Source organism: Idiotropiscis lumnitzeri, chromosome 10 (assembly GCF_059441095.1).
Source record: "Idiotropiscis lumnitzeri isolate Australia: NSW breed Sydney's pygmy pipehorse chromosome 10, RoL_Ilum_1.0, whole genome shotgun sequence".
Classification (NCBI taxonomy): Eukaryota; Metazoa; Chordata; class Actinopteri; order Syngnathiformes; family Syngnathidae; genus Idiotropiscis; species Idiotropiscis lumnitzeri.
Window position 1 is genome coordinate 1,253,504 of NC_142400.1, and position 25,093 is coordinate 1,278,596.

General features: G+C 46.7%; 1 protein-coding gene across 1 annotated transcript; it reads left to right on the top strand.

The window, feature by feature from the left end:
- The first annotated feature begins 6,657 nt into the window (after positions 1 to 6,657).
- Positions 6,658 to 23,403, top strand: ntrk1 (neurotrophic tyrosine kinase, receptor, type 1). Its single transcript, XM_088306709.1, has 17 exons — positions 6,658 to 7,022; positions 10,107 to 10,181; positions 10,708 to 10,779; positions 12,484 to 12,552; positions 13,229 to 13,383; positions 13,622 to 13,764; positions 14,415 to 14,553; positions 15,872 to 16,204; positions 16,318 to 16,335; positions 16,407 to 16,465; positions 16,531 to 16,633; positions 18,123 to 18,278; positions 18,422 to 18,552; positions 18,617 to 18,789; positions 19,834 to 20,074; positions 20,329 to 20,487; positions 22,421 to 23,403. The coding sequence occupies exons 1-17, from the start codon at positions 6,835 to 6,837 to the stop codon at positions 22,604 to 22,606; spliced, it is 2,400 nt and encodes a 799-aa protein (XP_088162835.1). The 5' UTR covers positions 6,658 to 6,834; the 3' UTR covers positions 22,607 to 23,403.
- Positions 23,404 to 25,093: the final 1,690 nt, after the last annotated feature.

Below are 25,093 nucleotides of genomic sequence, written 5' to 3' on the forward strand. Positions count from 1 at the left end.
CGTGGTGTAATATTTAGCCCAGCGGGAGGGAGGGAGCAAGCGACGTGGAAAAATAAAGAAATAAATAACCAGAATCACGTGCTTTGGAATTGCGAGGCTTAGATGGCGCCCTCGTGTGCTCAATCAGACGGCGTAACGCAATCACGTTGGTCAAATAGGCATTGATTGCACGCAGGAGGACGCCAACAATAAGCCCGACGCTCGCTCTTGTTCTTCCATTAGCCACGTTGCGAGCAGCGGCGGCGGTGTGGCCAGCACCTGATTAGCAAAAATGATGTGGACGCGGCACACGGCGGCACACGGCGGCACACGTTTCTCAAGTGATTGTTTGTTTACCTTTTCAACAGGTCGCAAGCATCAAGCCAGTCCAAATTTGCAGCTGGGCACTTTCAGCGTAGTACCAAGCTTAGCCACAACGTTGCGGGGCAGCACTGAGCTCCAGTGGAAGACGCGCGGTAGAAAATATAGATTTTTTATTATTTTTTTTAATTCTCTCATTGCCGTTGGTTCGCACTCGCAAGTTTGCCACTCGATAGCGAGCAGCGCAAACGGGCGTCATGATTGACTTGCGGAGACTCGAGAGGATGCGATTTGTGACTACCTGGCACCTCGGGCGACAGCAGGAAGGTGGTGAACGTGTTCTCATCTCAAGGAGACCCCCCGGAGTGCCGCGTTTGCGTCGAGGGGGGGCTTCGATCGTCAACAGCACGATTGGCGGGCGGCCAAGAGAGGGCGCTTGGGCACCGCCCCTCCGCTGACGGCGGTCACCGCATTATTTTCCTTTAAAGACCAAAACATTCAATCAAAAATATTTCAAGAAAAATGACAGATTAGGTTAAAAAACACAAGTATTTTTTTTTCCAGGTTGATTCCAAGGACGTCAATCAAGGATTTTATTAAACAATAAAATGCTAACTTTGCCCACAAAGCGTAATGTCAAACCACTTATTTCGAGCCTTGGTTAATGCGCAGAATTCTGTAGAACCAGTCAAGATAAATTCTTTGTCTATGTGCAGAGTAAGGCCAAAAACGGAATAGTCATCATTTCACAATCAGTCTGTCAAAGTTGAATTGTGGCAGAACAAAATGTGATGAGTCAGCAAAAAAGAAAATTCTTTTGGAATGAATTTGTTTTTGGAGGCGATATTAAGCGGCCGCCGTGAAGCCGCGATCCTATCTTGGAAACAAAATGGATGCCTGCCATGGGCCATCGGGGGTTGTTGAGGGTGGGGGGGGCGTTTAAGCCGTCGGGACGCGGTCGTCACGTTCGGACTTCTGAGACCCGGAGAGGCCGAGCGGGTCTGACCCGACGGATGCGGGTTAACGAGCGCGGGGTAAACATGACAACGTGACACCGCGCCGAATGGATCATCCTGGGAAGGAATCAATACCGAAGAAGAAGAAGAATTTCTATTGCGACAAATGCTTTTTTTTTTTTTTTAAATGTCTTGAACCACAAGAATACTGCCAGACTCAAAATCTCCAAATTTCATAAATGGAGAGAAAGCCAGAGCAATGAAAAAAAGTGGAAACATTTGCTGTTTTTTCTTTTCTGCTGCCAAATTGAGATGAACGTTTGTTTTTCTGGACTGAGCGTCTCCACGTACGTGTAGAGCCGCCGCGGTTCAAAAACAGGTGGCGCGCGCACACACGGAAAGTCATGGCGGCCAACTCCAAAGGACGAGACGCTCACATTTGTTGTCCCGCAATTGGACGCGTCTTCAAGGCAAACCGCGCGATGGTCCACTTACAGTACTCAAAGCAAAAAGTCCTTCATAAAAAATGAATGAGGTGTTTATGTGATGATTAGCTTCGCCTCTTTCCTCATCTTTAACTGTGGCGAGCATCTGTTAGAGGGCGGGGCCGAGGGGCCGAGGGGGCTCAGGACACAATTTGACACAATATCTTTTTCCTAGATCTTTAGTTCAATTTTTTATTTGTCTACTTTTTTATAAATTTTTTAAAAATGTCCTATTTTTTTCATATTTTGATGAATATATTTGTAATTTGACTTGATTGAATTTTCCATGAACTGAAGTTTATTTGAGACGCACATGCAAAAAGCGTCTTTGAAGAAGGCAACAACTTTTTGTTTTGCGCTGCTCCATCTGTTGGACGCACTCGCCCGGCTTGGGATTTTCCACTCCTCAGCGCCAGAGCGGCAAACGTTTGTCATGTTCCCGCTGCATGTTTCGCGATCGACTTTTCCTCGAGCCTGCAGCCAGACGGCGTGCGCCTGTTCCAGAAAGCGACTCCAGAGCAGGCATTAACGGCTCCTCCCCCGAGCACAAAAGGGGCCGACTTCTGGGAACTTCCAAGCACTTTGGACAAGCCCAAAGTGATGATGCTCCACAAGTGGACTCGAGTACTCGAGTGGACGAAGGGGGTGGAGAAAAAAAAAAAAAAAAAAAAAAAGGCTGAGAATTTTAGGTGAACTTCCTTTATTTATTTATATATATATATATATTTATTTTTTGCTTTTACTGAGAAAGGACTTTCGTTTCTAGAAACGTTGAGTGAGTGACGCTGACTCAGTCAATTATTTATTTATTTTTTTCTTAAAGTGAATTTAACATTCACCTCATGACATCCGTCTTCTTTTCTTATCTGTGCGGCACCGGCACACATAATAATAAATAATACAGTCATCATAACGACGCATCAGATATCAACGGCACTTTTCTGGAGACGCTTCACACTCGATACATTATTCATGCTCTCGCACGTTCGCGCTTTGGTGGTGACGGTTGCGTAAGCGAGGCTGCTCCTGGCTGGAGCAGACTGACGGAAGCGCGGCGGCCGCTGAGCTTTTAGTTTTTGTTTTTCTTTCGTGCCAATCGTAGATCGGCTGGAACAAGTCCAGGTGAGACGACAACTTCAATCAATACGTTGCAAGTGCGACTCGCCAAATGTCACGCTTGGCGGGCGCGCTGGTGCAGCGTAGACGTGATTTTATTCATTTTTTTTAATCCCACGGTAGGCCTAAAATGGACTGTCCAAAAAAGAAAACGAGGCCAGCAAGTATTTTTTTCCCACCCCCAGATGACGTTAACTCTAAAAGACAACACAAAACAAAAAGAACGACACTTTAAGCGAGTAGCTTAGTGCTAACACAAAATGGAAAACGTCAAAGACTGGCTAAGAAAAGTTAGCATTCGTGTTGCACGCGCTTGTGGAATTCGTACGCGTTTCCCGTATGAGCGGATATTTGGAACTGAAATTTGTCAGCCCGTCAGAGAAACCGACGGGTTGATGGGCCATTTTGAGAACTCATCAACTTTTTGATTTGGATTTTTTTCGATCGGCGACATCGCAAAACAAAGCCAGCGGCGTTGATGTTTGCAAGAAATCTCGCAAAACGCGAACGAGATGGGGCCAGATTGGAACAGCAGATTGTTGCATCGTGGGAGGTGAGCTGTAAGTGTGATTGAGAAGAGATTGTGCCCCCCCCACCCCAAAACCCATCCTCGGATTTCTGCTCATCCACACGAGCCTCTGGTGCTGCTAATGACGGCCTGGGACGGGCTGATCGGGTTTCACATGCGCACACCTCATTGATTCTGGGTTTGCCCAAAGCGTGATGATCAAACACACACACACGGACGGTAATAAACCCAGCCTAATGCGAGCATTAGAGTCAGGGTGGGGATTGGGCTTGTGATGCCAAGGAAACAACGATGTGGTGGTGTTGATGTAAAAAAAAAATGAAAAGGAGGAGGCGCGATGAAGAAGATGAGAAAAGAGGCGAGGGGGGGTTGAGTGGGACGAGGTCTTGGGGGGGGGTACTTGTTGGTTGGCCATGTTGAGATGTGCAGATAAGCGAGGCCGGTGTGGATCTTGTTCCCCGAGCTTGTTGTGCTCGCCGCTCATCTGATAAGCGGCGGTGGCCGACGCGCTCGTGAGGCCGACGAAGGCCGCAACACAACAATCGGCTGTCGGAGAGTCGCGAGCAACGTCGTCCGGTCGGCGTTCTCGTTGGGACGTCCGGGGGTGGGGGGGCGCGTTCGGCCCATTCAACATCACCACCGGGTCGGGCCGTCGGGACTAATGGCTGAAGCGGTTGGGGCCGAGTCGGCGCTGTCATCCGATTGGCCGACGGCGATGCGGCAAGCAACTGCGCGTGCCCGTTTTACGCGAGCGAGGCCGAGCCGCTTGTCGCCAAAGTTGCGAAAACTCACTCAAAATAAACGTCAGCTTTTTTTTTTTTTACAACACTGAACCATATTTACAATTTTATATGCGCAAATAGATGCAAAAAAAAAAAAAAAAAGATCTCTCGATTTAGTAAGAGTGAAGTGAAGAGATTTGTGAGCTGCTTGCAAAATGTCATCCACGGTAAATTGTTGAAAATATGCATCAATATTCTTTTAAAACAAAATGTGAGTACGGAACACGCTGCATTGACGTCCTCAAAATAGAAATGAATTTCTCTGTCCATTTGCTTGGCTCGATGCGGACGTGAACCACCCAAGTCGGCGTCGGCGGCGGCGGCGCGTTCGTCCTTAGTGAGCGTGCGACGGCATTCCGTTTGCGAACGCGACCTTGCGGATATCGTCCGCCGCTTGGAAGAATTTTGCACCGAGTCGATTTGCTCTGAGTTGAAATGTTGGAAAACTAAAATCTGATTGAGACATTTCAGGCAAGTGCGGCGACACAATAGATCCAATTTCCCAGCAACTCGCATCCTCGACTCTTTCAGAAGTGCAAACAAGCGCCTGAAATTGAGACGAGTATAAAAAGTGGGAGGCACACGTCAAACGTTTTCAGTTTGTGTCGTCAAAGAATGGCGTACGAGGCCGGCGTTTTTGTAAAATAGAAAAAATCGCGGTCGTTCGTCCGCATCCTCATTTGCGCCGTTGTCATGACGATGATCCATTTTCCTCGCAACTTTGCGGTGATTTACAAGCTCGCTGGAAACAGCGGCCGATCGGCAGATAAAAGCCGCCTCGAATTTAACCCGATTAGTCCGTTTGTGCATTCCGATGATTGATGGCCACGCGAGGGGTTAATGACGACACTTGGCTTTTCAATCAATCTCCCGCTGTCACGGCCGAGATAAATTCGCTGCTCGCGACTCCGACGGCAGGAAACAGACGCGCTCATTGTCGCGTGGTCCGCTCGGCCCACGTTATCGGACAACGAGCCCGGTCGGGAAACGAGCCGCCCCCACGCCTCATTTGTTGCCCGGCATCGCAAAGCGACAGCGACCCAACACGGAGCCACGAGAAAAATGAAACCATTTTGCAAAAGAGTCGGCTCATACGAAATTAGAATGGATTTACGAAAATAGACGATGTCGGGTGAAATTTCAATTGAATCCAAAATGTATCTTTTCCCGATATATGACAAGCACAGCAGTGGTGGGCGGTCAAGGCCTTCATATTCATGACAAAATCAAATTTCATTTCCTTTGTTGACCTTTTGACCTTGTGAGACGACCAAGACGGTACCTAACAGTTGATGAACAGTATTCACTTTTCGGAAAAAAGATCTCAGCAGGATATTTACCGGTTAAAAAATAACTCAAAAAAAAAAAAAAAAAAAGAGTACGAGGCTTCAACCAAGAAGCGGACGGTGACCTTAACATGCCGTCAGAAGGTCGCGACAGAGACACTGAACGAGTCCCAGAAAGGCGACGGAAATGTTGCCGGTTTAAACGCCTGTTGGGAATTTGGCCAACAGAAAACGTGCGCCGCAAAATCTTTCTGACGTCCGAGTGCATTTTACGTTCTTCGTGAAATTCCACAATTTTTTTTTTTTTTTTTTTGTCAGCAAAGTAAAACATGTGAAGATGTTTTCCGCAAGTGAAAATCAAAGCACTGCAGCTCATTTCATCGTCACTCGCCTGAGCTCTCTCGCTCGCAACACTTTTCCTGTGAATAAGTGCTTTGTCCCGCAGCACTTTGCTGAGCTAAGCCCCAGAAAAAGAAAAAAAAAAAAAAAGGAAGAAGCGCGAGCAGAGTAATTAAGGCAGCAGATAATCCTGATGACAGCAGCAGAAAAAACTTTTTTTTTTTTTTTAGCGCACGGTCAGTAAATGTGGTCGGGACACGAGATCACTGGTGAGTGGAGCGACTGTGGGGGGGCGCGTATGGGACCGGGCTAGAAGCAAGTTCTGTTCTGACGAGATGCGTCGGCGCAAATGTTTTCTGCTGCCTGCTTCACCTGTTTGATCGCATCTGGAGGTGGAGACACCAAACCCATTCTCATTCACGACCATTGACGGATAAAGACGTCAAAGATCCTTTTTTTTTTCTTTTTTTTTTTTAATTCAGCTGGTGAAGAGAAAAATAAGCTACGGTCATCTTTTGCATCTTGAAAGTCAACTTTTTTTTTTTTTTTTTCCCTTCTGATCAGGACGGAGCTCTCGGTTGGCCTCGTTGCAGCGACCTCGCAACGCAAGTTCAGCATCTCCAACAAGTTTTTGGAGTTGACACGACTTCCCTTCAGAATCAGCATCAGCATCGACACACCCTGAGCGCAAAAAAAACAAAACAATAAAATCCCACCCTCCTACTTTGGAAGGTGTCTGGTGACTGTTGCCCCTCCCTTCCTTCCACGGGATGGAGAGTGAAAGAGAGGGAGAAAGAAAAACGGCACCAGCCCATCCTCGCCTCCGCCGCCACCCCCGCCATGTCCCCAGAGGGCCGTCGCCATCTCTCGCCTTCCCTCGCCCGCCCGGTCCCGCCTGGCCGCCTGTCGGCCCCTCCCGCCGCTCAGTTCAGCCGCGCCTCCGTCCGGGACCCTCGCCGGCCGGGATCTCCGCTCGTGAGCGCTCGTCGTTGTTGACCCGAGGCAAGACAAACCCCCCCCCCCCCTCCCCTCCCCTCAGCCATGGCGAAGGGCGCAGCGTCGCTGGCGCTAGCGCTGCCCCTGCTCTTGAGCCTGGCACCGGCGCCCGCCCTGCAAGGATGCCCGTCGGCTTGCCGCTGCTCCTTCGCGATGCTGCAGTGCCTGGAACCCGACGGCATCGCCGGCGTCCCGGCTCTGGCGCCGCAAGAGAGCGAGAATGTGACGGAGATGTGAGTTTTTTGGGGGTTTCTACTTAAAATCTCGTTCGGTTTTCGTGGCACGTTTGTAGTGAGGGTTGAATTTGAAATGAAGGTTTTGGAGTTGGAAGGGCTCATGTCAACTTTGTTGAGCGTGACGGAACGGATGGACTGGATTTGGCATTGAAGGCAACCGGAGGAGCTTTTTACTTCAAAAGAAAATCTTGACTTGGATCGAATTTGCGTTTGGTTTTTCGCGGCGCATGTTTGGCGAGGTTGAAACGAGAGTCTTTAGTCGTCGGACGGCCGACGTTTTCGATCATGACGACGCTGACGCGCGAAACGCTCGTTTCCTCGTCGAGCGCTTCAACGGCGACCGACTCGGCGTTGATGACCCTCTCGCCGTGCCGCAAATGAGACGTGAATATCGCCAGCGAGGCCGGACTCAGAGTTGCCAACTCGTACCGCGTCGGCTGTCCTCACTCAAGTTGCCGTCGCCTTGCTTTCGTCATTGTTGCAAAAAAACGTGCCGAAAATCCATCCCGAAGGATTGAAAACCTGGTTCGAAGTTTCGTTGTTGATGGCAAAGTGATCTTGAGTTTTTTTTGGCATGCGCCATTTGTGAGATAGACCGCACTTGTTGAGAATCAGAATAGGAGAGCTCCCCTCTCCTATCCGTTGAGGTCAGCGGATCATCACGCGGACCCTCATGCGACGTCCGACAAATGATTTTTGATACACAAACAATTTTTCAATTACGGAGACTGCAAAGTGAATTTGTGGCTAACAATCCACTCAAGTTTGCCGTGACCTCATTTGAGATTTTGGCGAAAGCAAGAAAGGAAGCTTGGCTTTCTTCGTTTTGCTGTTGAGAAGGAATAAAAAGGAGTTTGGAGTTTGTGGTCTCCGTTGGGATTGCAGCAGAGCTTTTGGTGTGACGAAAGCGTGGAAATGGAAATGTCAAACTCATCAATGTCACTCACATTCTCACATTGTTCTGCTGGGGGAAAAAAAATAACTGAAAATGTTCTTTTATTTAAATCCTGGCAGTACATACAAATGGCCTGTGGGGGCGCTGTTACCATTTTACATCGCACCTTCACATCTCGCTACGCAACATGCACTTTTGCTTTAATTCTTTTTTTTTTTTTTTGCGAAATGAAAATATTTAAAATAATTGTTGCAATTTGTGATGTTTTATCCTTTTAGTCACCTCTTCATTCGATACAAAAAATAGAAAAAAAGTTTTTGCACAAAGATTTTTGCCCTCCAAAAATGTACAATGTTAAAAAAAAATGTTTTCTTGAATAAAATGTGACTTAATAAAACTCTTACTTTTCTCGACCCCCCCAATTTATTTTTTAAATAAAAAAGTTAGTCTACAACTTTAGGTGCGTAAGACTCGTCTGGGGAACAAGAATGTCTTTTCGTTCAAAGATTTTTTCTGTCGAGAAAAAAAAAGCAACTTTTTCCCAAACATAACATTGAGAATTATTTTTTGTTTTTTTTGTTTGTGGGGCCATTTTTGTAAGATGAAGACTTTTCCTTGTTAATCGCCACCACCCCCTCGAAGGACATTATTTATGAAGAAAGCATCTTTCACCACTTTTCTGGGAGAGCGAATCAACATTTTTTTTTTTTTGTCGACTTTGAGGTGTACTTTGGTTGATTGCGGGAGGGCCGCGTTGCTATATTGTTCTGAAAGCGGCGACTCTCGCCGTAAATGTCGCCGTCGGCAACGCCACGCTGTTTTCTCGCTTTGTTTGGCGCAATTAGGCGGCCGCGCAATTGTCAAGAACTTTTCTGAAACGCTATTTGAGTGGAAGCCAGTGCATTACTCACACTTCCATCATCGCCGTCAATGTGAGCCACCCACGGCCATCTTGGCGGACTTCTCCCCACCCCCCCCCCCCACCTCGCTAACGCGCGCTACAGCAAGCGCTTGGCTTCGGAAATCAATAAGCGTGCATTTTCAAAAACAACGTCGGCCGCTATATTGCGCGGCGAACAAAAACGAGAGGCCATTAACGGCAGGCCGAGATTCATCATACGCAGAGTTATAAATTCAATTTTGTGAATTGCCAGTCAATGCGCACCCGCCCTCCCCCGGGAACAATAGATGATATACAACCCAATTGGCTCAATCCAATAAGTAAAGGCGACGGGCGATCCTGGGCCCACCTGCCCCTCTAATCACATTACGGCCACGTGGGCCCATCAAACACACACACACACACACACACACACACCAAATAAACTTGGCCTGCCGCTGCTCACAAGTCGGACACCTGAAACTATGCCACACACTGCAGGCATTTTGTCCGCATAGTTGGAGCTTTTTTGTAGATTACTGGCCTGTCTTGACGCGACTCACGCTGGAAAAAAAAAAAAGTCGCAACAATCTGAGGTGGAGGGCAGGCTTGGGGGTTCTACTCGTTTTTGGGCCGTTCTGGGGACACACAAGTCATCAAATTTGAATCGTGACGACAATTTTAGCGGCTCACTTTGGTGATGCAGATGCATGAAGTATAAAATTCGATGCATCTTGGTATTTATTTGGAGATTTTGGGAGTATTGGAGGGTTGATTCCAATTGACATTGTTTTCCAGTGTACAAGCAGGTGTTTGCAAATTTGGATTCACAATATCCTCAATCTTTATTTTTTTTCCGGATTATCGAATCATCTTGCCCTTTTTGGGCATGACATTATTCACAAAAAAATGTCCACTTTATTTCAAGTGCGGCACTCATTTAAATGCCCACATCCTCGAGAGGATGTTATTGGGAGAACAAAAAAAAATAATAATTGGATTCTTTTAAAAAAAAAAATTTTTATTCTCTTTGGACGAAAACCTTCCCCCAAGGATTCTGCCGATGGATCATCTGAAGACATTGATACTTCCAACAACAGCGTCGATGAGTGGCAATGAAATAAAAAAGCGGACAAGGGTGTCCTTTGACCTTGCGGCTGCTGAATTGAACGACAACCCTCAAAGTTTTTTCCAAGGCGACGCGTGTCCGACTGGCGGCCGCGTCGAACGTTTGTCACGACAACAACCGAGTGGATGGTTCTTCCTCGCATTGTTTTTCACTCCGACATTTTGCGCTTTGTTTCAGCTACATCGAAAACCAAGCGGGCCTGGAAAATCTAACGCAAGTGGAGCTGATGAACTACAAAGAGCTAAAAAACCTGTAAGTGTCATCTTCATCGTCATCAAGCGAGCCGCCATGTGAAGGAGCAACTCAGATCAAAATAAGCATCTTAAATTGGCCTTTGACGGCGATGTCGAATATCGGCAGTTTTCCGTGAACGAGATGACTTCGTCTTTGCGCTCTTCGGTCCAAAGAGGAGATGTGAAAACGAGCAAAGTTCAAATAGCTTCAATTTTCAGCTTTTGTCACTTCCGGTTCTTGTCCAGTGCGCTGATTGGCCAGCTAACAGCCAATCACACCGACCCGATTTATTGATTGCTGTGTCGAGGCTTTCGGGACAGAAGCGCTTTGAAAGGATGAAGACCGAGGACGATTATTTTTATTTAAAAAAAAAGACGTTCGGGTGCAGCGACAAAAAACAAACGCCAACAGATTAGATGACACGAAAGGTGACATTTTCCATCGCAAAATCTTGAGAAATCTTCCCCAAATCCACACAGCACAATTCATCCAAACCAAGAGACTTTCGCGCTGGTCAAATTTCTTTATTTGTGTTTCCCCGCAGCACGGTGACGTCGTGCACGCTGAGACACATCGCCGCCAACGCCTTCCGCCACAACCTCAAGCTGCAGTACGTGTAAGTGTGGCGACGCCAGAAGGGCTTTTGGCCATCGATTTGCTTTTGTTTTGTCACAGGTGACAAACATGACATTTCTTATCGTTGGGATTCGTTGATGTTTAGACGAGAAGCGCGCGGCGGCGTGCCGATGAGTTTGGAGGAAAGCGGAGACGACGTTTGCCAGTCATCTTTTACTCGCTCAGTTTGGCGGATTATTGACAGCTGATGCATAATAAATACACTCCACTCAGGCTCCATTATCGCTAAATCAATAATTCCACTGTCGAGGGGGGCGGGACTAGAAACTGGGAGGTGCTCGGGCAGTTGGCTGGTGGTGTTTGTTCATCTCGAGGCAAGAAAAACATGATTTCACTGAACCAAATATTTTTGAAGAATTGCCATAATTGGAAAGAAAAAAAGAAATCTATATTTATCTAGAATATTTTGTACGCAGATTTTAATGAGTTAAAGCAGGAAAAAAAATCAAAAAGATGCCAAAATTATGAAAAAAACATTTATCATATTTGGAAAAAAATACACCATCAGGGATTTTTTTTTTTAAATCACTACAGTACGAGCATGCATATTAGAAAAAAAATAGAAACAAACAGAAAACAGCTAACCAATAATAAAAAATATTGGACAATAATAAATAACGAACGGGGCACATTTGAAAAAAATGACATTTTATTCAAATAAAAAATATAAATCCATGTGAAAAATTGTAAAAATGCAAACAAACAAAAAATAAACATACATGAGAGTAATACAAAATGTTATACAAAGACAAAAAGTATTACAAAGTCACAGGAAAGGAAGAAGAAAGAGAAGCAATCAAAATATTATGCAAGTATAAATAAAGAATATCGGATCAATAAATGGATTACAAAAAAATACCGAAAAATATTACAAAATAAAACAGAATGTAAAATGAGAACCACAGAAAAAAAATTGTTTGTAAAATCATTTGTGACACAGAAAAATAACGGGAGATAAAAACCGAAAAAAAAAAAAGACAGAACTAAATACATTTCCAAAGGGAGGCCGTTCTGGTGGGCGGCACTTCAACCTTCGACCCTTGCCGGCGTTTGACGATTTTTTTTTTTTTGTACCAAGCAACACCACTTGTACAAAGAAGTCAACAAGTTTGGTCAGAGCCTTTTTCAACCACTTTGAGTTCTTTTTCTTGTTTGCCTTTTTTCACTTGATTGCCCGGCAACCAGCAGCAACCTTCAGAGCTCATTTGAACAAAAAAGACACACAAACGCGGCCAAAGTGACCTCAGCATTAGCGCTTGTTTGGTGGCTGCGATTTTTAGAGCCGTTGGGTATGAAAAATTAGTGTGTTGCATTTAACTCATTCACCACCAGACGAGTAAAAATAAATAAATAAAATAAAAATGGATCTTGGACGTCTTTAGTCGTCAATGGTAGTAAATGAGTTTAAAAAATGCGTTGATGAAGAAAACGTCTTGTTGACGATACAAAGCGTGAAACACACGTGAGATTTGTGACGGATATTATGATTATTCCCAGAGCTGGGCACCCCCCTCGCCTTCCGGCCGCGATCTCGGGACCGTTCTGGCCTTGACCCTTGGGCCTTACTCATAAAAACTGTCGGCCCCCAAAACCGTTCCGGCCAACGACCCCCAAAAAAAAAAAAAAAACGACATTGTAAAACGCTGGAATTTCGTCACTTTTTTTTTTTGTCTGTTTGTTTCAGGAACCTGGCGTCCAATCGTCTGGAGCACATCTCGTGGCGGGTTTTTCATTTTCTTCCCCTGCTCAACCTGTGAGTGCCTCTCCGGTCGCAAAGCTCACGTGGTCATTTCTGACGAATTGCCGTTTTGTGGAGATTTATTTCCTTTAGGTTGCACGCAAAAGCAGCTTCTTCTCCTGCAGTGCAAACATGGGCGGAAAAAGAAAAACGCTCATAAAAAAAAAAGTTTTGGAATAAAAAGTAATGCGAGAAGATGAAGACGACGATTGCGCTCAAAGTCTCCCATCCAAGTGGAGGGGTCAAAGGTCAGACGACCATGACCATATTTCAGACAATTCACAGCAAAATTTTGGAGGGGGAAAAAAAAACACGTAATATTTGTAAATGTTTTTTTTTTTTACCCCAATAAAATAGATTTGTCACATCAAAGCGAGTTGACCGTCAAAGCGGCGTCCTCGCAGTTGTCGACGATAATTTGCAGGCCATTTGTCTGCAAGAAGCTTTTGCCGCTCACCAGTGAAACATCAAGCGGCCACGGAAAGGTTAACCGGCAGCTTCCAGCTGCCGCCAGCGCCAAGCTCAGTTTTGATTTTTTTTTTTTTAACTCCCACGAAAAGTGCGCTTGATTGACAGACAGGCCGCTTGTGAGAGCGCGGCGCTGACATTTTTCCGCTGGTAATTGCCTGCGTGCTTTTATGGAACATGCCTAGAAAAGTTCTCCGCTAACGTGCGTGCGTTTGGCCGGCAGGGTTCTAGTGGACAACCCGCTGGCTTGCTCGTGCGAGCTGCACTGGCTGCAGCAGTGGCAACGCGGCGAGCGCGGCGACCCGGACGGCCAGCTGCTCACGTGTCTCGCCGCCGGACACGAAGTGCCGCTCCACTCGCTCGTCTTGGACAACTGCAGTGAGTAGCCGTCGCCCGTTTGGCTTTTTCATTCGGCGCGGGGAGTCGGCCATTTTGGTTTGAAGGGCGGAGTTGCGGGGTCAGGGAGCCGAACCCCACGATGAGAACTGGACATATGGCCGATAGGATGACAAAATATTTTTTTTTGCTTTGCAGCGTTGTTGCTTTTGTCATGCCGATCTCGTTGCCGGGAAACAAAGACTGGAGTGTTTTGCGGGTTTCTGTGATGTGTTCTCAGGTCTGCCCGAGGTCACCATTCTGCCCTCCAACAACAAAGTTCAGGAGGGGGGCAACCTCACCTTTGAGTGTCACGTGACTGGAACCCCCACCCCGCAAGTCAAGTGGCGCACACACGCTCTCCGCTCGCGCTTCGTTGCCCAGGTAACGCACACACACTGGCGCGATTCTTTTTTTGGGGTCGCCATCCATTTGGGCTGGATCCATTTCCTGCCGTAATTCAAATGTGTTTTTTTCCCAGGACAAATTGGAGCAGGTATTGATTATTTTTGGGCTTCCGGAGTTTCATGTGATTATGTAGTTTCCCTTTGATGATTTTGTTTTACGCGTTGAGGACCACCACGAAAATACCTTTAGGGGCTGTTCTTTTCATTTAAAATTGGAAAATCTAAAACTAAAAAAAATAGGGACTCATTTGATTTCATGACTTTTTTGTGTTTAAAACACACGTTTACATTTTTCATATTTCATTAAATGTCGATTTTTCATCTGAGCCAAAAAATGAAATATGAAAATTATCGCTCCCCCTCTTTTTAGGAGTAATATTTTAAGATAAAAGATTTGCGATCCTCGATGGCGGCATCGATTAGTTTCAATGATGACAAATGTTGGAAATTATGGCCCACTAATGGGGCCACTCGCTTGATTTGAAGAATCTGCAAAAATATTTCGATAATTTATGTGGCAATTGTTTTGCCTTATGAATTTAATATTTCTTTTGGCAAAGAGGCAAAGAATTTGATATCTGCAAAAATATCTATATCGTAAATAATGTCAGCGTGTGTGTGTGTCAGGAGCGAATTTGGGGGTCGACGCTGGAAGTGGTTCTGTACCTGAGCAACGTGTCGTCCGGCGACAACTTGCACAACCTGACCTGCGAGGCGGAGAACCAAGCCGGGCCCGGCGAGGACGTGGTGCAACTGGACATCGAGTGTAAGGAGGCGCCCGCCGACGCCAAAGTGACAAAACGTCGCATTTCGCCGCGCCGTCGGGACAAAATTTACAATTTTGGATTTGAAAAGAGGCGGCGGACTTCCAAAGTGACGGGTAGAAGCGTTTTGAACGACCCACCCCGCGTGCCGCGTCAACGCTAGAAAAAGAACATTCCATAGTCGGACGGGAAATCTTGCAAAACCTCTCGAGAGAATTTTTTTTAGCAGAAAATAAGGAAAAAAAAAAAATGTGCCAACTTTCTGTTTGGCTTTTGCATTACGGTGGTGTCATATCTCATGACCAGGAAGCCAAAAGGAGCAAAGAGGGGCATTGGGGGGGGGCTGAAGGCCCCAACACGAGCACCAAGGGAGAGATAACCAACAGCGAGGAGGAGAAAAAAAAAAAAAGAAAGAAAAACATCTCTGATAACTGCGCTCAGATCCGATTTGAGCCTCGCCCTTAATGGACTCTTGCCTCCCACTCTGGAAAAAAAAAATGAATTGAAAAAAAACCTCTTCATCTGTCTGTGATTGGCAGGCGGCAAAATGCTGGCGGTCCATCAACACGACCCCCCCCCCCTCTCGTTAACCGCCGGCCCTTTAATTACCTCCCCGAACACTAACGTGGGTGTTTCCTGCTGCTGCTGCGGAGTGGCGGCGCTTCTCCCGCTAACGGCAGACTCCCCCCCCCCCCAAGAACCGCACATGTGACCGCTTCCATTTTCAGCCGTGCAGGCGAACGAACGAGTTCGGCAAGCAACTTCGTTCAAATTGAGCTTCAACAACATTTCACCGCCACTTCTTTCCAAAACACAAATCAAATATTTCATTGGAATCATCTCGGCAACGTGATTTCCGGTTGTAGCAATTAATGACTCATTGGGGGCAACTCAGCAAGTCCTCAGCCGGGGGTCTCTCGAGTGTCTCCTCGGATCATTTCCTGTAAACTTTTGTGGTTTGCGCATCCACATGTGGACCGGGCTTCATTATTCATGTCGGGGTCAGCGCATGTCTGAAAACACGGACGGACCGCATCGATTGGTGGAAAAGTCGAGGGCAAAGTGCACAATCGGCAAACGCTTGAACAGGCGAGAAAAAGTTGCACTGGAAATATTTTCGCAATTAGGCCAAGATGAGCGCGTTTTTTTTTTTTTTTTTTTGAGTGCCATCAACACAACGATAATGAGATTTAAAAGTTCACCACAAAAAAAAAAAAAAAGAAAATTGGTCCTTGGTGCCATCCAACAAGTGAAGAAAGCTTTGGGTTTGTCTTTTTTTTTGCGTTGACGCTCGCCGGCCAATTGTCGCCCTTTCGCCAGTTCCGGCCAAGATCCTGAACCTGAGCGACGCGGTCCAACTTCACCACTGGTGCTTCTCGTTCGTGGTGGACGGCAACCCCGAGGCCAACATCAGCTGGCTGTACGAAGGCTCCGAGCTCAAGGAGACGGCGTTCGCGTACACGCAGCTCATCCCGGACTCCGGCGACGGCTCCAAGAAGCACGGCTGCCTGTCGCTGGACAAGCCCACGCACATCAACAACGGCCGCTACACGCTGCTGGCGGACAACAAGCTGGGCAAAGACCGGGCCAGCGCCATCGGAAAGTTCATGGACAACCCCTTCGGACTCTTCGACCCCGAGGGCATCATTCCGGGTGGGTTCCGTCGCTCGCTTTTTTCTCGTCGCTATTTTAGAAAACCGGCCGCAATAGTTCCTTTGCCAGCCCGCGCTCATTCCGACGTGTTTTTTTTTTTGCCCACATGCAAGTCGTCAACTTGGATCCAAGTGAGTCTCCGCAATAAAATGTCTTCCGTTAAAAAGCGCGCCGGACTGACGGCCTGATTTCCTCCGCACAGTTCCCACCAACAAATCCGTCACGGACGTGACCGAGAACCTGGAGAGTCGCGTCTTTGTGGTGGGTTGTCATCTCCCAAAATATTTTGCACTTTTTTATGGACGTGGCTGACTTGCACCCGTCAGGTGTCGGTGGCCGTGGGTCTGGCCGTCTTTGCGTGCGTCTTCCTGCTGGTCGCCGTCTTGGTCGTCAACAAATGCGGGCACAACTCCAAATTCGGCATTCACCGTAAGTTGACATCTTGACTCTTTTTCAACGTGGCAGCGCGATGCTTATTTTGGAAAAACAAAGCGATTGTTAAAAGTTTGGAGCTCGTAAAAAGAAAAATCTGGCGAGCCAACTGGCTTTTTGGCATTGCCAATCCTTTCGCATGATTTTGAATTGAAATTTTTCAGAAAATACATTTGCATTTTTTCAAGCAGTGTCAACATTTAAACTGAGCATGTTCCAGTAACGGACAAATGACTTTAAATGAACTTTTTAGAAACTTTGCCTCACTTTTTTTTTTTACGATTATTGCTTGAGAACCACTTTTCTAGAAAACAAATCCACATCAGAAAACATCTCCAACGCGGTGTGACACGATAAAATGTCCAATACTAAAAATTCTCCTAAGTGGTCGTAAGAAGCCCGATTAGCTGCGTAAGTGACGGCGCCGCTTCAACTTTTAATTGCGGAATGGAGGCTGTATGAAATTTGCTCCTCGCGAATGTCAGATTGGTGGCGAGGAGAGTCGGACCAATTGGTGGAAGTTTGCGCCAGCCGGCCCAGAGTGCCTTAATTACCGTAAGAGAGCAGAAAAAGCTCCCTTGGCTGCGGCCGTGCGGTGCGGGGCCATTAAAGATGACGGACGGACGGACGGCGAGACGGGCACGCGGCCCAACCCTCGCTCGTACGTTTACACTTGCGTCTAAGTGGCTGTGATTGCCTAAGTGGGGCGTCCGTGGTTCCTTCCTTCCATCCATCCGGCCGTGCGTGCGTGCGTGTGTGGGGCCCTCGGTGCGCCCCCCCCCCGCACGCACCCCCTCCCGACTGATCCGTTTTGGACCCTGGAGGTTGTGCGCCGGGACGATTTAGGCTGAGCTCGTTTGGCCTTCTGCGGGCTTCCCGTGACGTCTTTTTGTTGGCCGGCGCTTCGATTGCCGCTCTGATCACGGCCATTATTTGCGGCGGGCCAACAAAAGGGCCGCTTCCTCAGAAATGGACGCGCGATCGCCACGTGGCGTTAACGCAATAATCAGCGACATAAAAGTGCTCACGCTCGACAGTACAAGCACAGATTGCGGTAAAAGTCACGTTTGGAAAAAAATTCAAATGAGAGCTTAGACTGGGCCATGAAAAAAAAAATAAAAAATAAAGGAGCCAAAAGGCTTGAAGATTAAGTGCATCGTTAAAAATAAAAAACATTTCCCGCAATGAGAAAAAAAAATTATTGCATTTTTTTAAACTAAGCAAGAAAGTCTTGTCTCCCTCTTTTTTTTTTTTTTTACCAAATAACAACTAATGATTATTTTAATCGACTAATCCACGATTTTTACAATGAATCCATAAATGGGATTTAAAAAAAAAACGTGTATGAAAAGGAGAAAATGTTTAAATCCAATTCTGGAATTAACCGCCCCAAAAAGTACCTTGAGGTAAGAAGTCATCTTTTGACGCCGTTTTTGCGTCCGTCGGATGTTGGTGACGTGTGGGCGTCGTCCTTGTCGCGCGTCAGGCTCGTCCGCGCTGGGCGCCGAGGACGAGCTGGCCGTGTCGCTGCGCTTCATGAACTTGGGGAGCAGCCCGCCGTCCTCCGACGAAGACTCGGGGCTGTCCAGCTTCGTGGAGAACCCGCAGTACTTCTGCGGCATCATCAAAGACAAAGACATGTGTGAGTCCACTCAAAAGGGGGCACGTCAAGCAAAAAAAAAAAAAAAAAAAAAAGAGAAGTCAGCAAAAAATAAAAAATAAATGCAGCGCAAAGTGTTGAGCGGGCCAGACTTTTTTTTTTTTTTTTTGATTCACCGCCACCAGGCGTGCAGCACATCAAGCGCGCCGACATCGTGCTGAAGTGGGAGCTTGGCGAAGGCGCCTTCGGCAAAGTCTACCTGGCCGAGTGCGCCAACCTCAGCCCGGACAGTGACAAGATGTTGGTCGCCATCAAGGTGAGCGAGCGCCGCGCCACGCGCTCATTTCCAACGTTAACGTGATCGGCGTTCGGATCGTCAGACGCTGAAGGACGCCAACGAGTCGACGCGGCAGGACTTCCAGAGGGAGGCGGAGCTTCTGACGGTGCTGCAGCATCAGCACATTGTGCGCTTCTACGGCGTGTGCACCGACGGCGAGCCGCTCGCCATGGTCTTTGAGTACATGCGGCACGGGGACCTCAACCGCTTCCTCCGGTACGTCCGACTTTGCGTCTCCGAGCAAATGTGAAGGAGGCTCCACGTTCAATTAAAACCTGACGGACGTGGTCAATTCATTTTTTTGGACTCCCGGGTAGAAGAATATCCATACATACACAAATTCACCTCCAATCTATTCAGCAAAATTGAGCAAGTCATTTAGCATTTGTAAAGCTAATTACGTTGCGTTTAATTTTTTTTTTTTTGCTAGCCGTTTAGGAATTTGTAAAAAATGTTAAGTGGAATCGAGCGCATGCCAAAATGCTTTTTAATAACTGCAATTATTTCTTAGTGGGCCTGTTCAAAATGTCGCTCATCTTTGTTCGTGCGACAAAAGACCAAAAAACAAACTTTTTTTTTTCGCTCTTGTTTGACGGTCGATGTACCCGCCCAGAACGCTTTGCGGAAAGCTCTGCAATTCTTATTGAAACCAACTTTGGGAGCTGAATTATAAGAATTTCCTGTTTTATGAGATGATTTTGAAATTATTTTTCAAAGCGCCGTCATTCACTCTCTCCGAAGACCTGATCACACTATTTTTGGTTTTTCTTCATCGTTTTGATTTTCGCAGAGGTTGCACACCTCCGCGGCCGTCCAAACATTGCGGCTGAAGGTGTCCGCGAGCAGATGATGTCTAACGACATCAAACGGCGACACGATTCTCAAACGTTGGCCAATTAGGAGCTCGTCACCTGGGAAACGTGGAGCCGGTCTTGACGCCAGGCACATTAAAAATCACATTTGGGCTGCAGGCGTCCCATTATGCAGCTGCTTTCCCGCCGTGCCACCTGCCCGCTAAACTAATAGTGAGCGCATTTGGGTCGCGGTCCAGCGAAAGCGTGGGCGTCGCCCACGATCGCATTATCGCCCATCCGTCGGAACAGGACGCGCCGCGAGACGACGCGTCGCCATTCGTGACCAAGGCGCACTTGGAGGTTCAAGTTTGCTTCGTGAACAGATTCCGAAGATACTCAAACGTTAAAACCTAACGATTTTTGTCAACCTTTGATGTTGCCAAACTCTCGGACGTTGTCCCCGCAGAGCGCACGGCCCCGACGCTCGGATGCTGGAGGAGTCCAAGATGGCGGCGCTGGGCGAGCTGACCGTGCCTCAGATGCTGCACATCGCGGCTCAGATCGCGTCGGGGATGGTTTACTTGGCCTCGTTGCACTTTGTCCACCGAGACTTGGCCACGCGCAACTGCCTGGTGGGAGAACGCCTCGTGGTCAAAATCGGAGACTTCGGCATGTCGAGGGACATCTATAGCACCGATTACTATCGGGTGAGTGAGTCCTGGCAAAACACGTTTGATTCAAGGCCGCGAGGTTGCATTGAGAGGGTTTGGCTTTCGGATTAAACGTCAGGGTCACCCGTACGGATTAGTAGATTAAGGTTAGCGTTGTCTTTCGTTCGTTTGATGAAGTGCAAAACGGGATTTGAGCAACAGTGACTCATGATCACCCCTAGAGGACCAAAGTGGCACGACCACAAACGGCCTTTTTTGACGTATTTGCATTTTTTTTTTTTTTTTTTTAGGTGGGAGGCCGCACCATGCTGCCAATCCGCTGGATGCCGCCCGAGAGCATCATGTACAGGAAGTTCACCACCGAAAGCGACATCTGGAGCTTCGGCGTGGTCCTCTGGGAGATCTTCACGTACGGAAAACAGCCCTGGTACCAGCTGTCCAACAGCGAGGTGGGTTGCCAGCTAATCAAAAGCAGAAGGGAAGAAAACAACAACACCGAGTGTTTGGGAAAATTGCCCTTTTTTTTTTTTTTTTAACTTCGCGGAAGAAAATCAAACAAATGAGCGACGGAAGACGTTGGTTCTTTTCAAGTGGCCTCTTTGAGATTGTCCTCAAGTGAACTTTTGATTTTGATGCTTAACACCGAAACTCGATGCCTCCTTCTCGGATTTCACAATTGAATTTGCGAGGTACGAGACGTATGGAACCTTTCGTGCGTGAGATTGGAGCGCCTGCACTTTAAGAGCGACATCTGCCACGGACACAAAATGGCAGCGGCGAGGATTTGAATTACACAGAACCGTCGGAAGGCCAACACCGCTAGCGGTGGAAAGGAGGACCGCATGAAACGTAAAACCCTCACGTTTCAAATTGCTTTTATCTGGTCGCTAGCAGAGTTGGCAACAAAGTCACAAATATTGTTAGGGACGAAGCTCCAGTACACAACCGTTCCAATTACAAAGCGTCTGGTGTTCTTGGGAAGTATGTCGTTCGGAAAACTGTACTCGGTGAGTTCATGAGATCGTACTCTGCTTTCGTCCTATTGAGAGACCTCTTATTTTTTTTTTGTTTTGTTTTCTTGCCCAAAATTGCGGCCATGTCTCACAATGTGTTGCATCGTGCGAGATGGCGGCCATTTTGGGTAAGCCGGAACCACAGTCAACAGGATCTTGCCTGTACTCAAAACGACTTTGTTAAGGAACTCATTTCATCATCACCAAAATTTCTAGATTGCACAGAATTGAAATTTCCGCCACAAACCGGTCAAGGTAAAGTGGAACGGATGAACTGCGTTTCAATTCGTTTCAATGGCAAACTTGTCCTCGGTTTGAGAACTGTAAACATGCTAACTCTATTAGCCAATCGCAAACGTTCGTTTGGAGACAGCTGCTGTGCCGCATTCACGTGTCAACGAGTGCTACGTGACGCTCTCGCAAACGTGGTCGCCTCTTGTAGCACCTAACATTTCCGCTTTGGCGAAGTCCGTCGGGTGGGTCAGGCTAACGCAATGGTGCCGGGTGCTTTGCGTGGACGGCCCCTCCGACCGCCACCAAACATTCACACCAATGTTGATGAAGTGTCTTGCCCAAGGACACAACAACACATGACTCAGTTAGGGCGGCGTTGGAACAGTCAACCCTTCAATTTAGGAACGACCCGCTCTTTCCCTCCTGAGCTACGCCGGCCGCGCACCAGAAAGTCTGTTTTTAACTATTTGCTGTTCATAAAAAAGAGTGCAAAGATGTCGTGGTGGTCGCTTGGATCCTTTCATCTGCTCGCTCTCGAGTCCAATCAATAATGCCGTCGACGAGTCCAGTCCAGCGCGACCCTTTCGAGAGCAGCGCAACCACAGCCAGCGTCTCGCCTTTCGAGAGCAGACTGGATCGCCTTCCATCCTAATCCAATCAGCTGGTGTCTCGGCAGCATAAATCTGCTTAATCGGCTCTGGGAGGGACAGGTGAAGTGATTTGGTGCAAATGAGGACCCGGACCGGAGCGTGCGGGAAGCTAAAACAAACACGAGTCGTCTCAGAAAACAAAGTGACCCAGTCCATTACGGGAGTCTTTTCGGACACTCGACTCTAAATCTTCCAAATGAGGTTTTGGGGGGTTTGAACTGGAAATGTTTGATCCGAAGACTTTTCGAGTTTATTGAAGACGTTTAACGTTTCATCCAAAATGCAAACTGTTCACTCAAGTCTGAGAGAATACGTTCCTGGTTCTGGACTGCAAAGTACGTGGCAAGGACCGACCGAAGCCTCAATGTTGAGGTTACGGGAAACAGACCCCCACACACCGGTTTCGGTACCTTCACTTTGACTGAAAAAAATCGAAACGAAAGTCGCCGAGCGTGGCTAACGTTGTGCTGCGCTGCCCCCCGCAGGCCATCGAGTGCATCACGCAGGGCCGCGAGCTGGAGCGTCCGCGCACGTGCCCCAAACAAGTTTACCTGCTGATGCGCGGCTGCTGGCAGCGAGAACCTCAGCAGAGGACGCTCATCAAGGACATCCACGCGCGCCTCCTCGCCCTCGTCAAGAACCCGCCCGTCTACCTCCACATCCTCGCTTAGACCGACGACGACGACCACCACCCACGGCCGGCACCAAACACGGCCGTGTACTAGCACTCTTTGTCCTTACCAGCAAGGCAACTCAACTATGTCTCACTAGTAACCTTTTGTTGCTTCGTTCCACTTTTGGTCTACTAGTATGCAATTCAACCAGACAAGTAGAAATGTGTCACACACTTCCAAACTCTACCACGATGACCAAAATGTCAACTAGGAACAAGGAACTACTAGCAACAAGAATTTGTCATGGTAGTGTGGAGAAATGTCCTAGGAATGAAAAGCAGAAATTTTATACACTAGTGAGGAAGAAAAATCTTTAAAAACTTTTAGAATTGGAACATTTATTCCATAGATTTGATAATAGATCCATATACTAGTGCATTCTTTGGCTTCACTAGTAGAAGAACTTCGGCACAGTAATAGGACAACCACACTTTGCCAGTTAGTACTACTAATGAAGGGCTAGATGTTACCTAGTAGAAGTTCATAACCTCACGAGTCGCACTAGTAGTGCACTGTTGTCAACTAGTGCACAATTTTTGCCTCACAGGTAGCCTGTAGTTGTCCTACTCATATGTAGAAACGTCGTTAATGCAGTAGTCATTTTTTTTACTAATAAGACAGTTTTCCTAGTATGCCAAATTGTTGCTAGTGAGGACAGCGCAAGTACTAGTAGCTGGTTAGCGGAAGAAATCCTGAAACGAGCGTCTCATCTTGTCCGTTTTCCAAAGTGGACAAAGTGTGAAATGTTGTTTTTGGAGCCCCTGCAGGCTGTGAGCAGAACTGCGGCAACACGACAAGACTAACGAGTCATTTACGATCTCTCAAACTTGGCAGATGATGATCATCATTCGTGTATATAACCAACTTGTGTCTCGTTTTTTTCCCAATATTATCAGAATGTGTGAAGTTGTTTGGAAGGCAAATATTATCCACCCCAAATGTTTACGACAGTTCAGCTGTTTCTATCTGTGTGCAATTGTCTATTTACTCAACTGCAGAGGGTACATGGCTATTTTGAAAAACTTGCACCAGTCATTTTTGTTTTTATTTGAGTTGTGGCGTTTATATATTTACGTGGGAGGAGGTCACTATTTCAGGAAGGCGTTTGCTACTGTAAATACGTTAAAAAAAAAGGTTGTGCAGCTGGAAGTGGACAGGAGATGTAATTTGGTGGAAAGACCTTCAAAATAAAAGCACGGCAGTGTAAATAAAGGCAATGGGTTGAAACGGCATAAAAAAGTGACTTGCGGGCGCATGCCGCCTTTAGAATAAAAGCACTGTTGCGAACACGAGCGTGAAGGACTTCACAATAAAAGTAACGTAACCTTCAAATGAAAGGTGCAACAGACGAACGGAGTTAGAAATATGTAAAGACCTTCAAAATAAAATGTTAAGGGATGTGATGCGTTGCAAAGAAAGACTCACTCATGAAACTGACTAGAAGTGGCATGCTAGTCGATGAACGGCCTTCAAAATAATAGCTGTACAAAGTGTAAATAGTCAAACGACGTGCATCCAGACTGTCCGCCGTGCTACGCCAAGACTTGTTGCTGTCAACGCTGTGTGCGCTTTCACTTCACAATAAACTTGATCGCGGGGGAAAAATGTCTTGCGTCACTGGATTCATTTTGATTGGTAAAAGTACTCGCAATCTGTACTCAAGTACAAGTACCGATAGTAGTTTCTATTAAAAAATGGAAAAGTGGAAGAACTGATTAAGCTCTCAAAAAGTTATGGAGCTTCATTTAGACAAAAGTAGCGCTTTGTTGCCATCTTGTGGTGTCTTGGTGTCAAGAAACAAAGTTGAAGTGAATGGCAGAACATCACTTGGATCAGGGATATTCAATTAAGTCACAGATGTGCACAACTAAAATTTCTTCCAATTAAAAGATCCGAACCAAAGTCCAACTTCCCTCATTGTCAAGCCCATGTTCACATTTTTATATAGTTTCAAATGTCAAAATATGTCCTGCAGAAATAAATCAAGTGCTGAGCATTGAGTTAACGTCTTTCCCCTTTTTTTTTTTTTTAATCAAAGAGTTGTCCGCCTAAAAAAAAAGAGAATGCTTAATTTTCCAAGTAAAACAGGTCAACATGTTCAGTAAACAAACAATAAAAATTGCTGTCCTGAAAAACAAATTGAAACTGAGCTCTGACACCACCTTTTCTTTTGATATTTTTTAACTTCTCTAAATGTAAAAAATGACTTTGTGACGGAGTTAGTGGCATTGGAATTTGGTTGATTATTTCACACACCTGGTCCTTTAAATAATGTATGTGCAACCGCATTTAAGCACACACTGTTTTTTTTTTTAATGTCGGCCCAAAATCCATGAATGATACTTTTAGTGGACATTCGTTTACATAAGCGAACATTTAAAAATGTGTAACACTGGGCTCGAAGTTGGATGTTTTTGCGTGCTCTCACCTGAGACTTCAGCGGACAACTTCGAGCAAAAGAGCAGTGACTTGTTTCGTCGTGGC